This window comes from Lynx rufus, unplaced genomic scaffold, assembly GCF_022079265.1.
Source record: "Lynx rufus isolate CCGP_SWC_20201006 ecotype Redwood Valley unplaced genomic scaffold, mLynRuf1.p SCAF_13, whole genome shotgun sequence".
NCBI classification, from domain to species: Eukaryota; Metazoa; Chordata; class Mammalia; order Carnivora; family Felidae; genus Lynx; species Lynx rufus.
Genome location: NW_025814827.1, coordinates 476,193 through 491,752, shown reverse-complemented (window position 1 = coordinate 491,752; position 15,560 = coordinate 476,193). Strand labels below are relative to the sequence as shown.

The 15,560-nt window shown below is 51.1% G+C and overlaps 1 protein-coding gene across 1 annotated transcript in view; it reads right to left on the bottom strand.

The window, feature by feature from the left end:
• TMEM266 (transmembrane protein 266) overlaps positions 1-15,560 on the bottom strand; it is a 72,783-nt gene that overhangs the window by 33,763 nt on the left and 23,460 nt on the right. The window contains exons 4-5 of the mRNA XM_047074716.1: positions 13,586-13,659; positions 368-424 (exon numbers count right to left, since the gene is read on the bottom strand). Coding sequence (XP_046930672.1) covers positions 368-424; positions 13,586-13,659 — 131 coding nt within the window. The remainder of the gene's footprint in view (positions 1-367; positions 425-13,585; positions 13,660-15,560) is intronic.

The following is a 15,560-nucleotide window of genomic DNA, read 5'->3' as shown; positions in this document are numbered from 1 at the left end:
TGCTCTACAGAGTCACAGGCTGGGAGGTGCCTGTATGGTTTCCTGCCCAGCTCTCCAACCACCAGGCCATTTTAGAGTGGACTTACTTGTTTGAAAACACCTTTCACAGCTTTTCCAAATGATTCAAGAATAACTTTTCAAATTTTGCAGAATTTAGAGAAGTTTTAGACTGTCCCTTTGCCAGGAACCTTCTCAGTCTGCCCGCCTCCTGACCCTCAACAGCACAGCCGCAGGGACTCCTGCATCCAGTGGGGGAGGACAGGGCCTTTTTGATGCTCCCACCCTGAGGTGGGTGGGACAGTGGCATTTTCCAGCTCCCAGGATGGCTAAGCGTAGGTAGGGGGTAGGGGTGGACACTGGCCTTTACCTCTATTTTGTTTTCGATGTAATCCCAGATCCCAAGTACTATAATCCGCAGAACAGTCTGAGGAGAGGAAATGAAAGAAGAGGTTATGTTTACTGCTCTCCAGCCCCTGCCCCTCCCCCTAGCAGAGAAGATTCTGGAGCGCAGAATCAGGGTGGGCCGCTGCCTCCTTATTCAATAATGGGAACCGTCTTCACTATCTGCTGAGTGTTTCTCAGACCACATGCCCTCTCCACCACAGGTCAAGTGCCTCAGCTCCAGTCTGCATCACCATCACCATCTGTGCAACCCCTCCCCACCACCTGCCCCTGCTCAACACCCTGCAGTGCAGAATATACCTGGATCCTTTGAAACAACACTCAAACCTGTCTCCCTCTCCAGAGTCATCTCCTGCACTCCTGTCATGCCACAAATCTACAAACATGCAAGCTCTTTCCTCTTTCGCCTTGTCTTTGCATGTGGCAGACTGACGATGGTTCACTCCTCTTCCCTTTAATCTCTTCTCCTTTTATTTTAGAGAGAGAGAGAGAGAGAGAGAGAGAGAGAGAGAGAGAGAGCATGCACAAGTGCAGGGAGGGGGAGGATGAGGGGGGAGAGAGTGAGAATCTCATGCAAGCTCCATGCCCAGTGCAAAGCCTGACGTGGGCTCCATCCCATGACCCTGGGATCATGACCTGAGCTAAAATCAAGAGCTGGACACTCAACTGACTGAGCCACCCAAGTGGCCCTCTTCTCTCTTAGAGAATAATTGGATAATTAGCATGGTTACGTAGCCAAAGACGATACTTCCCAGCCCTGTAGGCACTAGGTTCCTTCTCCTCTTTCCCTCTTCCCAAAGACTAGAATGTGGGTGTGTAGGTATGGTGGTGAGCCATCTTCAGGTAGGGAGGGCAGGGCAAGATGAAGCATCCTGGGTCCCCACTAGCCCCACACCACCATGTCTGCTTTCACTGTTCACTCCACTTGTCCTTCTGTGAGAGAGAAATGAACCCTGCGTTGTTGAAGCCCCATTGTATTTTCTGTTGTCTTGTTAGAGCAGCTCGGCCTATGTGCTAACCATCAGGGCCATTTCCCTTCTCTGCCTGGAAAGGGCCTTCCTGTCCTTCTGGCATCTGCTTGAGTGTCACCTCTGTGAAGTTCTTCCACATTCCCCAGGCTCAGTGCCTCTTTCCTTGGCATTCCTGTAGAACTTGAACACCAATAACTCTCCACTACACTTCATCATACCTTGTGGTGATTACCTCCCTGATCTCCCGATCAAGGCTCAAGAGACACTGATTTCTCTCCATTACCCCAAATCCCTGACATAGAGTAGACACTGAGTGATTATACAGTTTGAGTGAATGAACAAATGGATGCATGAATGACTAATTCCTTAAAACCCTCAGTAATTCACTCCAATGCCGTGCCTTCAGGAGAGGCTTCCTCACCAACAGTACATCTTTCTACAAAGAGAATATTTAAAAGCTGGTCTCATATTACTGGTACATTTGTCTGTAGGCCCTTCCTTAAACCAAGATGACTAGTTCACAGTAATTCACACCAGGTGGTGTCCCTTCTCCCACACGCTGCAGTACAAGGCCAGCCATGTGGACTCAACAAAGCTGCAGAAAGCCCATGGATCTTCACCCACATTTATGCCACAAAAAGGCTTAGCTGATAAAATTCCCCTCTTCCTTAGAAAAGACTATCCTGACTTCCATGAGGGCATGAGTAGGTGGGACACAGGTGGCATCTCTGAGAACAGAGAGGGTCATACAGCAGCCTGATGTCCGTTCCTACATGGCTTCCTTATCTCCAGGTTGGAGGACCCCTGCTTCACTGCAAGACAGCTCTAAGTGAGTGGAGAGAAATCTGGGTTGAGGTCCAAGATATCCTGAAGTTACAGCTCAGTAACAGGCTGGTTGTGTAGCCTTGAGCAAGTCAAATCCCCTCTCTGGGCCTCAGTTTCCTTTCTGCCAGAGAGATGGGTTATAGGATATGAATCTTCCAATTCTTTATGAAACTAACCTTTGCCATGTACTCATACCAATACGTGCCAGGCCCTGGGCCAGCCCTCCTTACATGTGATTCTCACTTTGCAGAAAGGGAAGCTGAAGCTCAGAGAGGTTAAGGAAGCTGCCCGGGGTCCCTCAGGCATTGCATGGTGAGCTGACATTTGGACTCAGAAGTTGACTCTGCACGTTACACTCAAGTGGCGTAAGAATACCACACATGGGCCTGGGTTTTGTTGTTGTTGTTGTTGCTGTTCATTCTAACTTGTGCTGACATTGAAATTTGGTGTTTGTCTCCTCTGAAATGTTACACCAGCCACATCTGCTCCAAATTCCCAACTGTGAGGTTTCCAAGGCACAAAGTCCAGGCCAGGACGGGGGGAACAAGGCCTGGTCCAAATAGGACTTCTCCGGCTGCTGCTTCTCCTCCTTTTTTCTGTTTCAAGATTGTGGTAAAATACACAGAACATGAATTTTACCATTTTAACTATTTCTAAAAGTGTACTGTGGGATTAAGTACATTCACATTGTCACACAACCATCACCACCATCCATCTCCAGAAGTTTTTCATCATTTACATTAAATACTAACTACCCCCTCCCCCCTGCCCCTGTCAACCACCATTCTCCTTTCTGTCTCTGAGACTCACTGTTCTGGGAACCTCATATAAAAGGAATCATCTCACTTCTCTATAAACAAGGCAGCAGCCCAGGGGATATGGGGTTGGGGGAGGAAGAGGGAGCTGGCCAGGCATGAGACTCAGCCAGACCCCCCCATGAGGGGATGAACAGGCATCACACATGGAGCCCTGTGCTCCAGGAAGGGATGGAAGTTTAATGGGTGGATGGCTGAAGTAGTGATGTATAAACAAGCAGAACAGCTGGAGCACTGGCTACCTGCCTCCCTCCAGGCTGGCTCATCCACATGGGATCTATCCTCTGAGGCCTGGCTCAGCTCACCCTCCTCTGGGGAAGCCTTTCCTTCCTAACCCAGCCCATGGAAACAGAACAGCCAAAGGCAGCCGTGGAAACACCTCCTGTCCAGCCTCCTGGCATAGATGGGGAAATGGCGGCCTGGAGACAGCTGCTCCAAATCAGAGTCAAAGCCAGAATGAGAACGCAGCTCTGAAACACCCCACCTGGTGGCTTTCCCCTGCAGCATCTTTTGCCGAGATCCCTCATCCATGGAGACAGGGACCTGGCCACACTGCCCTGCCAAGGGCTGACCAATCCAGCGGTGGCTATGTTTCTCAACGTACAGGCAAGGACACACTGCTTCAGCAGCATCTGGGGATTTGTCTACAGTGCAGATTCCTGGGGTCTCATGGAGATCCAGATATCAGAATCTCTGGGTGCAGGGCCCAGGAACATGCGTTTTTAACAAACTTCCTCCAGGGTACCCACCAGAACCACAGGGATGTATAAAGTGACAATTTCCCGAGTGAAAACAGGGAGGCTACATGCCCTGATGCAAGGAGAAAGAGCATTATATGAGGAGTCAAAAGTCTGATCCTCTTTCTGTTTCTGACCAGCCCTTACTGACCATGTGACATCGGCTGGAACAAAGGGCGACGAGCACCCCATGCTGCCTGCCTCCCCGAAGCTCCACGGGGAAAGACAAGTGCAGGGCAATGAGGTGGGACTATTTTATCACCCACTCCCACCCCTAGGACCCTCGGTCCTGCAATCCTGCCCCCCAAAGTTGCAAAGGGCTTTGAGGAAAGGTCCAAGGGAACTCAAATCCTCAGCTCCACCTGTCTCTTTCCCACCTGGGACTTAGGGTTTTCAGCCTCCTTTGTTCCAACCTTGCCTTCAGGAGACAAGGATACTCTGACACGTGAGATAGGCCAAAGTCTTAGCAAAACTTCATGGATAGTATCATTTGAGTATTACTATAAGCCCAGCTCTCGTGCCATCTTACAGATGCAGAAACAGACTCAGGGAGAAACAGATAAACAGGGTCCTCAAGTCCCTCTTCCTTCTACCACAAGTACCCTCATCTTTTCCCTCAGAAAGCCCTGTTTTCTGGAAGGATACTTCTCTTCTCTCCCCAGAGAAGGGATTCAGGCTTCAGGTAGCAGGAGAGCAGAGTGAGAACCTTGCATCTAATCCAGGCCCTGTGTTAGTCAGGTGGCAGCAAGGCCTCCTGCCCTTCCTGCTGAGGCCCAAGCCTCATGTTTTAGGGGACTGAGCTTCTCTCCCTGGGATAGGGTCTGATGAGCTCCTAGGGTTTGGGAACCTTGGGGGATACAGGCAGAAGCATCTGCTGGTCTGTAAGATGCCTCTATGCGAATTTTTCAAAGGTACTCATTTTCCAGGCAGAGGGAGATCCTGGTTCACAGCTTGGTGACCTGAGCAGGGGCTGGCACCCTCACTCTCTGCAAAGCCATTCTGAAACCAGGCCTACCAGCGGGGGAGAACGAGGCAGTGCATGCCTGGCCCTGAGCCTGTGTCCCTGTAACCCTGCAGCTGGCCAGGGTTGGGAGGTGCAGGCTGGCCTAAGGAATACCCACAGTGCGTACTAGGTGCAGAGGGCTGGCTCCACTTCTTCAAGGAACAGATCTACTCTTGGGCAAATTTTCCCTGCAAAGAGAGCTGCTGGCTTCCTCCTCCAAGTAACCCCCAGACCCAGAGTTAAACTAGAGCAGCAAGAGGAAAACGTGGAATCCACATTCCAGTTATGAGGAAAAATTAAGAAATGTGGGAGGGGCTGAAAGCACTCCTGAATTGGTGTGCAGAAGAAAGGTTTTTGGGTAACAAGTGCAGGTTGAGGGGTGATAGTGGGGCAGCACAACAGTGTCTCCTAGGCTTAGGCATCGACAAAACAGGAGCAGAGGAACCAGCTTCACTCCTCCATCCGCACACAGTCAAAACCCATGGAGACAGAGCACGATGAGCCAGACATAGCACCCTCCCCAGGAGGGTGGCCTCTTGCCTAGGGATCGAAATGTGAGCCCCCTCCACATGCAATAGGCAATACCTCTGGGGGACATGGGTTCACAGGTCCCTGGTGCTAGGTTCATTTTGGCAGGAGGTTCCCAGCTACCTTAAAAGAATGGGTACAAGACCTGTAGGGTAGAGAATGGGGTGGTGGACCACATGACCACTGACTGTGTGCTCTCTGTGCCCACCCTGGGGTGAGAGGCAGACTGAAACACACAGATGTGCAAAGTTGAGTTCCAGAACTTCCACTTAGCCTAGAAACCTTTTTAGTTTCCTCCATTCTAAAAAATCCCTCACTGACCCCATGTATCCCTTAAGCCACTCTCCTCTCTCTCTCTTCTCCCAGGTTTTGAAGAGGTGTCTCCACTTAACCCACCGCAATCTGACATGAGCCCACCACAGCAGTGGAACCACTCACACCTTGGTTACTGATGACTATGTGTTGTCAGATCTCATGGATAATGTCCTGCAATTGATCTTAGTCTGGCAGCGTGTGGGGCACTGAGCACATCCCTGCTCTTCAAGGACTCCTCTTTCCTCTCCAGGGAGCCGCATGCTCTGCGTTCTCCTCCCACTGCCCTGCCTATATCTTCTCGGTTACCTTTGCAGATTTCTTTTTCTCCCTCCATACCAAGATTATTTCCCAGGGCTCCAGTTTCTTCTCTTTTTCCTCCCCACATCCCTGGACGATCGTACCCTTGGCTGCAACTCCCACCAATATCCTGAAGCCCCCTAAGTCCATGTGTCCGGCTTAGGCCTCCTCCTGCTGCAGTTCTGACTTGGCAAACCCCATCACTATCCCCTCCCTGTCTTGTCTTCTCCACTGCCACACTCCCTCCCAACCCCTGGCCACCAGTGATGAACATTCCCAAGTCCCACAAAATACAGCTCTTTAATTCATCTCCAGTTTGTCCCTTCCTCCATCTCTACTTGCACTTTCTGGTTCAAACCTTTAACCCCGCACAGCTGAGCCATGCCTCCTACATGGTCTCCAAATTCCAGTCTTCCTCCTTCCTCCAAACCCAGCTCTCAGGGTGATTTCTCTAAAAAGCCAATTTCATCATGCCCCATCATGTCCCTCTTCTGCCTGGAGGCCTCCCGGGTCTCCCCACCGCCCTTGGATCAAGACCCCAACTCCTGAGCAAGGCACTGAGGGGCCTTTGTGACCTGGCCTTGCCTGGGTTCTCAGGACGTCTTGCCACCTCCACTGCCATAGTCAACAACCAGACACGTGGTGTCAGCTCACGGCTCTTGCCCTTCGGCATTCTATGACTGCCATCTGAGGTGCTTCTATCTCACCCACCTGGAAGCTCACACATCTGCAGACAGATTCCTTCCCCTCTAAGGTCTTCCAGCACTGCCTTAAGCTTGAACTTAAGCTCCTTTCCTGGCTCTCTCAATACACACATTTGCTTCCTAGCCAACTACAGCCAACTTACAACCCAGCACCACCTACAGTGCATCACAGAGTCACTTAGAAATGTTGGCTAAATGAATAAATAAATAAGAGCTTCCATTTGTCAAGTGCCTCTGTATTAGGAGGGATGATGGTTAATTTTACGTGTCAACTTGACTGGACCATTGAAAAAGTTTCACTGGACATAGACCGAATTAACAGTGGTTGTCTGTGGGTGATGAGAATATGGGTGATTTTTATTTTCTTATTTTGGCTTGTTTATATTTTCTTAATTTTCTACAATAGCCGGAATTATCCTTGTAAACATGAAGATTATTTCATAAAAAAAAAAAAAGATTATTTTGTGATTGGATAGAGCCTCAGTGCTTACTCTAATGTAGATGAAGCATGAGAAGTCACCAGGGACCCAACCTATGGATTCTCTTGTCTGGTGGCCTCCCAGCTGTTTTTGAATGTTACCCTGATGGCCCAGAATGAGGTCCCAGTCTGCTTCTGAGGCCAAGGGCCAGTGAGGACAGGCTTCTTTCCTACTAGGTACCTCCTCCAGGAGTTAGAAGTATCATCCCAGTTCTCCCCACTTGCCCAGATCAGTTGTTGCTAAGAATGTGGTGGTAAGGTGCGCCTGGGTGGGTCAGTCAGTTAAGCATAGGACTCTTGATTTTGGCTCAGGTTGTGATCTCGCTGTTCATGGGACTGAGTCCCAAGTTGGGCTCTGTGTTGACAGTGTGCAGCCTGTTTGGGATTTTCTTTCTGCCCCACTCCCTCAGTCTCTCTTTCTCTCAACACAAACAAACAAATAAAGGATGTGAGGTAAGCGGAACATTCTGGACCTGAAATTATTCCTAGAATCTCAGAGCTGGAGGGAGAACCTTAAATGTTATGTCGCATGGCCCAACCCCTTTCCGTTGTTTTCATCCCTTATCCAGTAGCCCAATGAGTGGGTCATCTAGCCTGAGCCTGCAAACTTCCAATGACAGTGAGCTTGACACTATCTAAAGTAGTACATTCCAACTTGTCTAGAAAATTCATCTCTGTATCCGACTTTCACGCTCCCTAAGATCACTGCCAAGGTCATGGCAAATGAAAAAATGGAAATGAGATTTTGAAGAATAATTTCTCAAATGTTTATTCACTCCTTCAATGATGAGTGTTAGATGCCCAATCCCATACCAGGTGATCAGGGGAGACAGAAGAATATACTAAGGCTCCTGTCCTACTGCTCACAGCAGAAGGGGAGGCAAAACCTGGGCCCAAGGGAGTGAAATAACAATGGGTTCAGCTCAGAGTAGGGGAGGTCTACATGGGCTGGTGAGGACAGGATGCCTGAAAGAGGTGAAGGAGGGGGACCTGGGCTGAGCCTTGAAGGAAGGGAAGGTGTCAGAGAAGCAGTAGCAAGCGGGACAGTCCTTCCAGGCAGAAATCACAGGCATTTCCAAAATAAGTACATGGAATTTGACAGGGCCACCACTAGCTTATGTGGTACCTCCATGCAAATGGGGAGGTTCCTGACCCTATGGCGCCTCTATCTACTGGAAAACGGTTATGATACACTCACTTTACAAATGAGACATTTGGCTGCCATCTTCCAGGAAAGTGTCACAACACACAAACAGATCTATAATGTGAGTTACCCCCTTTCACGTCCACATAACCCTGCATAGTGGCATTGTTTTTTTTTTTTTTTATCTCTGCACAGTACCAGGTGGGGCCTGGCTGGGGTGTGAGGACAAAGGGCTCCTGGCAGTGCTGAAAAAGCAGCAACAAGTCACTGCAGACTTGCTCTAGCGCCAGCCCAACAGAGGCAGGAGGCACAGGCTGGGGATGGCAGGATCAAACCTTCTAAATCAAGTCTGGTCCCTCTAGAAGTCCACTGCTCTGGGCTCTTACCCACTTCTTTCTCTTCAGTCTGTTTAAGGCATGTTCATAAACCTATCAGGCTTTTCCTGTGAGGTGGCGGGGCAGCTGCTGTTCACGTTACAGATGGGGCAAGGGAAGTCAGAAGTGGCAGGATGGGCAGGGACTCCCTCGGCTGGGGGTGAGGCAGGTCTGGGACCCCGATTTCCTTCCACCTCTCTGGAAGTTGGAAAGGGAGACAGAAATTAAACTCTCCCCTAAGGGCAAGCAGTGGCTCCACCTCAGGTGGGGTCAGGAAGGCAGCCTCTAGGACAGCTCCAATTCCTTCAGGTCAAAGATGGGGGAAGCCAAGACACGGAGAGAGGCGGTGACTTGCCCAAGGACATATAGCAAGTCAGTGGCCAAACAGGCTCCCTTCTGTTGAGTTCTCATGGGGCTCTGAAGGTACACAATGGCATCCTCATCTCTCAGCATAAAGCATTCTACCACCCTCTTGCCTTCTGTGTGGTTACTGAGGCTCACTCCTGCTTGGAAGCAGTGGGTAGGAGGGGGACCCCCTCATGAATCCAGAATCTTGGGGTGACTGCTGATTTGCTAAGAGGCGGCCTTGGTTCAGTTCAGTTGGCACTGGCCTTCTCTTGGCACACGGCACAGGTAACAGGGCAGGCCACACTCCCTCAAGACTGAGAGGCTGCCTTGGGAGAGGAGGTGGCCCTAAGAAGCCTTGATCAACTGATGGGCAGAAACATAAAACGTGGTCTATCCATCCAAAGGAATAGTATTCAGACGTAACAGGAGTGAAACACTAACCCATGTTACAATGTGAGTAAACTTGAAAACATGTTGATATAAAAGACCATGTATTTTGTGATTCCATTAATATGAAATATCCTGAATAGTTAAGTTCACAGACACAGAAAGCAGATCAGTGGTCGGCAAGGGTTGGGTAAAGGTGGAATGGGGAGTGACTGCGTAATGGGTTTGGGGCCTCCTTGAGAGTTGAGGAAAATGCTTGGGAACTAGAAAGAGGTCATGTACAACACTGGTTATGCACTGAATGCACTAGAGGGTAGAGTTTAAGGAGTTATATTATGTGCAAGCACCTGGGTAGCTCAGTCAACTCCTGATTTCAGCTCAGGTCATGATCTCACAGTTCGTGGGTTCGAGCCCCATATTATGTAAACTTTACCTCAATAAAATAATAATAATAATAGGAGGAGGAGGAAGAAGCAGCTGTTGCCACCACTGCTTTGAGGCTCCTATCTAGAGGGCCAGCCATGGGTCAGCTTTTTCTTCTTCCAGGAAAAGAGCTGGGCTTCTCCAGATCCCCCCACACCCAGCATTAGGGGACAGGGCCAACACCTCGTGGCCTGCACTGGAGCTCTGCTGCAGGGTGGCCCAGTCTGGCCAGGCCCTAAATCCTTATACAGTCAGGAAGAGAAGCAGCTGGACCCCCTGGCTGCACGTGGCTGGCCGGTCCTGGTGTCAGCCAAGGGTGGGGCAGCCTGTGTTTTTGCAAACACCATTTGTACAATTCTCCATCTGGATCCCAAAGGCTCTGCTCGTTCTTGGGTGCTTCAGAGCCATCTGGAATATCAGGGCCCAGGAAAAGTTCGAGGGCACCCGTTTTCACCTTGGTCACCTTGGGACCCCGCACAGACTGCTCGACTGAGGAAGACTCGCTCTTACCACTTTGAGAAGCATCTGTCTCACTGGAAAATAGCACAGCCTGTTTGAACAGATGTCCTCAAACTAAGCCCAAAGCAGCCTCATGCTTCCCTTCTTTGAGTCTAGATCTGTCCTCTGGGGCCTGCACAGAACGGAGTAACCCATCTTCCCTGAAGGAGCCCTCAGAGCACAGAGATGGGCAAAGGACGACATGGAGCACTTACACACCCACCTTCTGGTCCAGCCTGTCACTCCTGCAGACCCTGGGCAGCTTTCCACGCCTTCCCAGGCCTCAGTTTCCCAACTTGTAAAATGTCACACCCACATTCTGGGTTGTCCTAAAGCTCAGTGGAGACAAGGAGTGGAATATTGCTCCGAACAAGTCAAAAGGTACCACGGCATCAGGAGCCCTTTGGGTCAAACCTTTGTAGAATTTGTCTGTGAATTAACACCCACGCATTAAGTCTAACCAGTCTTGGAGTCCTGGAGAGACCCCCCCACCTGTGGCCCAGAGACATATCTCTGGGTATTTCCGGAGGAAGTATTTCCCACTCAGCCTTGAAGGAGTGATATGGACATCACACTAGAGGAGGATGAGCCAGTAGCACTGGGTCTGGGGTCAGATGCACTGTAGGGTTGGACTTCTTCTTTCTCAGCTCCTGGCCCTGGCAGCCCTTCTCCAAGATTCTCTGTCTCCTCACAACCTGCTGGCACCAGGACCACAAAAATATGCAGCGGTGACAGACCAGATTAGGAGCCCAGAAGCCTGGGCCCAGTTTGGGCTAGAATTGGCTGTGTGACCCCAGGCTGCTCCCCTTGTCCGTGTGATTTTTTAAAAGGGTACAACTGGCATTTTCAGGGGGCAAATACTCTGGCGTGGTGCACTACTCAGGGAAATTGGCTGCCCTGGCCTTTCTCACCGGAGGTGCTCCGGTCACACAACTCCAAACCCTCTAAGGAACAGGCTAGGGGGACATCTATGAGGCTATTCTAGCCCCTTCTGATGCTTGGTTCTTCCGGGCACTCCATGACATGTGAGAGCCCAGGCTCATGAGCTGGGCTGCCTCATCACAAGATCACTGTCCCAGCCCCTGTGTTCATGCTGGTCAGGGTGTGCTGGGGAGACAGATCTCTCCTGTTACTCTACTGCTAGCCCTCTGTTGCTCCACCTGTTACTCTTCTCTTACTACCTTGTTACAGCTCCACCCAACCCCCTCTTCGACAAGGTCCAAGGTCAGGGGCACAGTCATTCTCCTCCAGCTGGGCCTGTGGGAAGCCCCAGGCCCATCCCCCTCTGGATGTGTGAATGGGAGTGAGTGGGGGGTTTGAGACTGAGATTCCTTTGCACAGGGGCTTGTCTGTTTCAGGTGGCTTGTCTCCGGCAGTGACAGGAAGGGAATGCCAAATTCACGCTGGGTAATAAATTCTGCAAAGGCAATAAAACCAAAGCGGAGGGATAGATGGAAGAACCGCAACAACTGATTAAACATTTTTGTTGGCAGTCACAGACACATGACACATTTTCTGAGGTTTGTAGCAAGGAGACATCTGGCCTTGGCCCATGTGTTTGTGGGAGGGAATCATGGTGAGTGGAGGCCAGGGAGCTGGAGAGGGCAAGACCCTAAAAAGGCAGCAGGCTGGGAAGCAGGCACTGTTTAGGGGGTACTGAGGCACCTCCAGGGCAGCGGTCTCAGCGAGCCGCTTGGGACACTCCCAGGAGGGGCAGTGTCAAGATCTGCCCCCACATTCACAGCTTCAGGCCCAGGCTTGCCTGCCAATTCCGTGGACTGCAGGAGTCGAGACCTGGAAAGAGAACGCTTTGTGCTTGGAACGCCTGCTGCCCAGCCCCACACCCAGACTCAGGGTTCTGGACTGAAGGCCTGAGGCCCAACCCTCCCCTGATTTTTGCAGGGTATTGAGGGCCATCATATAGGGCCTCCAGCTGGCCCAGAAGAGGACCTTGGGACTCTTAACTCCCTGGGTTTCCTGATCAGGTCTCAAAATATTCTGTACTTCCATACCTTCACTCATGAGGTTCCTTTCCCACTTCATCCTGTCCTTCAAGGTTCTGCTGTGCTCTGAGACCCAGAGGCCCCTTTGCCACCAGGGAAGCAGCACCCACTGATCTGTATGTGTGTGTCTGTGTCTGTGTGTGCATGCATCTTCCCAACAGGCTCTTTGCCTTTTCTCCCCTGCCATTCTCCCCATGCCTGCTGCCCACTGAAATGCCCCACTGGGGCTCTGCATGAGCTAATGTGGACCTGTGGCAGTGGTGGTAGAGCACATGGGTGGAGAGGGGCAGTGACCAGCCACCTGACTTAGACTAGCCTTCTGCTCTCTTGAGAAGAACCGGATTTCCACATGCAACTCTCCAGTCCCTCAATGACCCACCACTGCTCACAAGATAAAGCCCAGCCTTGCCAGTCACCCTGGGAGACCCCGCCTGCAGCAGGCCCAAGTCAACAGCACTGAAATGCAGGCCAGGGTATCACTGTGACAGTCTGGAAACTGCTTGAAAGAAGTGTCATGCACCCCTGTGTAAAGGCAGAGCAATGTCCTGGGATCTGGTTTACCACATATTTCAGTCCCACGCTGGGCTACCAGCTGGCATTAAACCCAGTGCCCACAAGGCCCCAGGAGCTTTTCCCCTCTCACATAGAGATACTGACTTAGGTATCTCACATAGAGATACCTCTCACATAGAGATACCTGACACATGGAGATACCGACTTAGGCTTTACTGGCTGACTTGATAAAGGGAGCCTCTCACCCCTGATTCCACCACTTTGTTCATGTGCCCCTCTGTTCATACCAAGGGGGCAGCTCTCAGCCTAGCCAGACCCCATGGTCCTGCAGCACCTGCTCAATCCACTGGCCAGGCATGCGACTCCATCCTCTCTGCCCTCTGCAGGCCTGAGCATCCCCCCTCAAGGGGCAGCTTCCAAACTGCTCTCTCTACCTCCAGGCCCCCGAGGCATCAGCCCACACTCTTATCTATAGCTCCTTACTGTAAACATGACCATTTGCTCTCCTTCAGCTACGCCCTACTCAGTCTCACCTTCACAAATGTCATCCCCGCCCCTTACTTGGACAACACCTGCCCATCCTCTCATATTCCATGCAGGGGTCACCTCCTGGGGCCCAGGCCTCCCTGAAGGGGTCGACAGCTGCCCCTCCAGCGTCATTTCCCAGCACAGAGCTCAGTTCTCTGTATTGTTTCTCCCTCTTTGCAGCCTTGAGGGCTAGAAGAGGGCTGGATGCTAGTAAATATTTAGAGAATAAAGCTTGGTCTCCCCAGGGCAGGAGTTGCCCTACAGAAGTCCCAGGGCCCCAGTCTTTACCTACCTCTGAGAAGAACACAGAGAGAATGACCAGACTGATCCAGTGAATTATGCCAGCAAACTGGAATGCACTGGAAACTGCAATGAACACAATAATGGACCAATTTTAGGCACAAGGAGTTAGGTGTGTTGATAGAGGACCTTCACAGCGTGGAGGCAGACCTCTGCGAGTCCGGGGCCCGCTCATGTGAACATTTGGATCCGGACAGAATCAGGCCAGAGAACATCCAGGGTGGCTTTAAGTGGTGTCTGCGATGGAGCTGGTAGGAGGGTGCGGGGCCAGTGGTGCTGCTCCTCCCTCTGTCTGTCCCCCCATAGGCCATACCTCAGAATTCTAGCTCAGGCCCATTCAGGCCACATGAATACCAGTGGGAACCATCAGCTATGGTGGGCTGTGAGCTATAGCCATCCTCCCAGAAAGGAGCCCTCCAGAGGGGGGCTTATCAAGACATTCGTGGCTGTCAGAGCTGGGTAGGCAGCTTCAGTCAAGTCTACCTGAGCTTTTGGAAACCCTTACCACAATTCACAGCCAAAGCTCTGGGCACTGGGTGGGACTCAAAGCGAGCTTGCTTTGAATTTTCACTGTGAAAACCCTGATGTAGAGATGGCTATGCTGGCAGGGGTATTTGGAGTGAGGCTGGAGAAAGGCCTGGAAGAGGGAGCCGGGCCTGGTAGGGAGATGTCACCTCCTGAACATGACAGCTCAAGCAGCTGGGGTCTGCCATGCTTCCAAGTTGCTCCATTTGCCCTCCAGACTCCATAGTGAAGTGGGGAGAGCCATCAGCCCCTGAAAGCTCCCAGCCCACCTTCCACCAGACAATCCTTAGAGTTAAGGCGCTATCTCTGGAAGACCCCTTTAAAATACAGGAGCCATGGCCAACTTCAGAGCCTAATCAAGGTGTAGTTTATCAGGTAGTGATGCCAAAAGCAGGGTTCTGGGCCCAGGACAAGGGTTAGGTGGGCTCTGATGGAGAATGGATGGGAGGGGATGCTTTCCAGAAGGCAGGCCTGAAAGACAGCCGGGCAGAGCAGTGGGCAGGGCCAAAACAAGGTGGAGGAATGCTGCCAAGAACAGGCCTACATTGCTTCTCTGCTGGTCAGGCCTGCTTAGCGTGTAGCTCAGAATTCCCTGGGGGCTAAAAGAAAAGTACCCCAGGCAGGACTCAGTGGGGAAGGCTGACCTGAAAGAGAGGAACCCAGAGCCTCCCCCAAAGCTCTGGGATCACAGGGTGGGCAGAAGCCAGAACCTGGAGCATGTCTGGGAGAGAGAGGCTGCGGTACCAGGTTCCAGGTGGGAGACCTCAGGGTCCCCTGGTATTGGGCCAATGTGACCGACCCTTAGAAGCTGGGGCCTGGAGGCACCGTGGATTCTTTCCATCCCAGGCCACATGAATACCAGTGGGAACCGAGAGTCTGAGGCCTGTGTGACTCTGAAAAGACCTCCAGATGATTCTGAAAACATAAAATCTCTCCCCATTATTTCTCAAATGAATTCCTGTGCCTTTTTTTACGGTTTGCTTTAGAAGAGCAATAAATCTCTGATTGTGCGTTTTATGGAATTTAAGATGCCTTTTATGAGCTGCTATTGGATCTCCCACCAAAATCAATCTCCTGGATACTTAATTTTAAGCAAAATTCCAGTGTCGGCCAGGTTCTCAGTTCTATTCAATGCCTTGTCACAACCTGAGCAGCCGAGGGCCCCAAGTATAACCTACAACAGGGAAAGAAAGACTCTGTTATGGCCAGACCTCATAAAAAGCAGACATATGGATGAGTGGGAGGGAAAGTATACAACATGGTTTAATTGAAGACAGGTTGAGTGTAAAATCAGTGCTGGTCACTTTATGCTGGAAGATACTTTGATTGGAACCAAGGGGCCACCAGCTGCACAAAACCCAATGAGGCTTATCAGACAAAAGCAATTCTGTACTGCCTGTCATCCTCTCTAGAGAGTAGGGAGGGCTGATAGGGCATGGAAG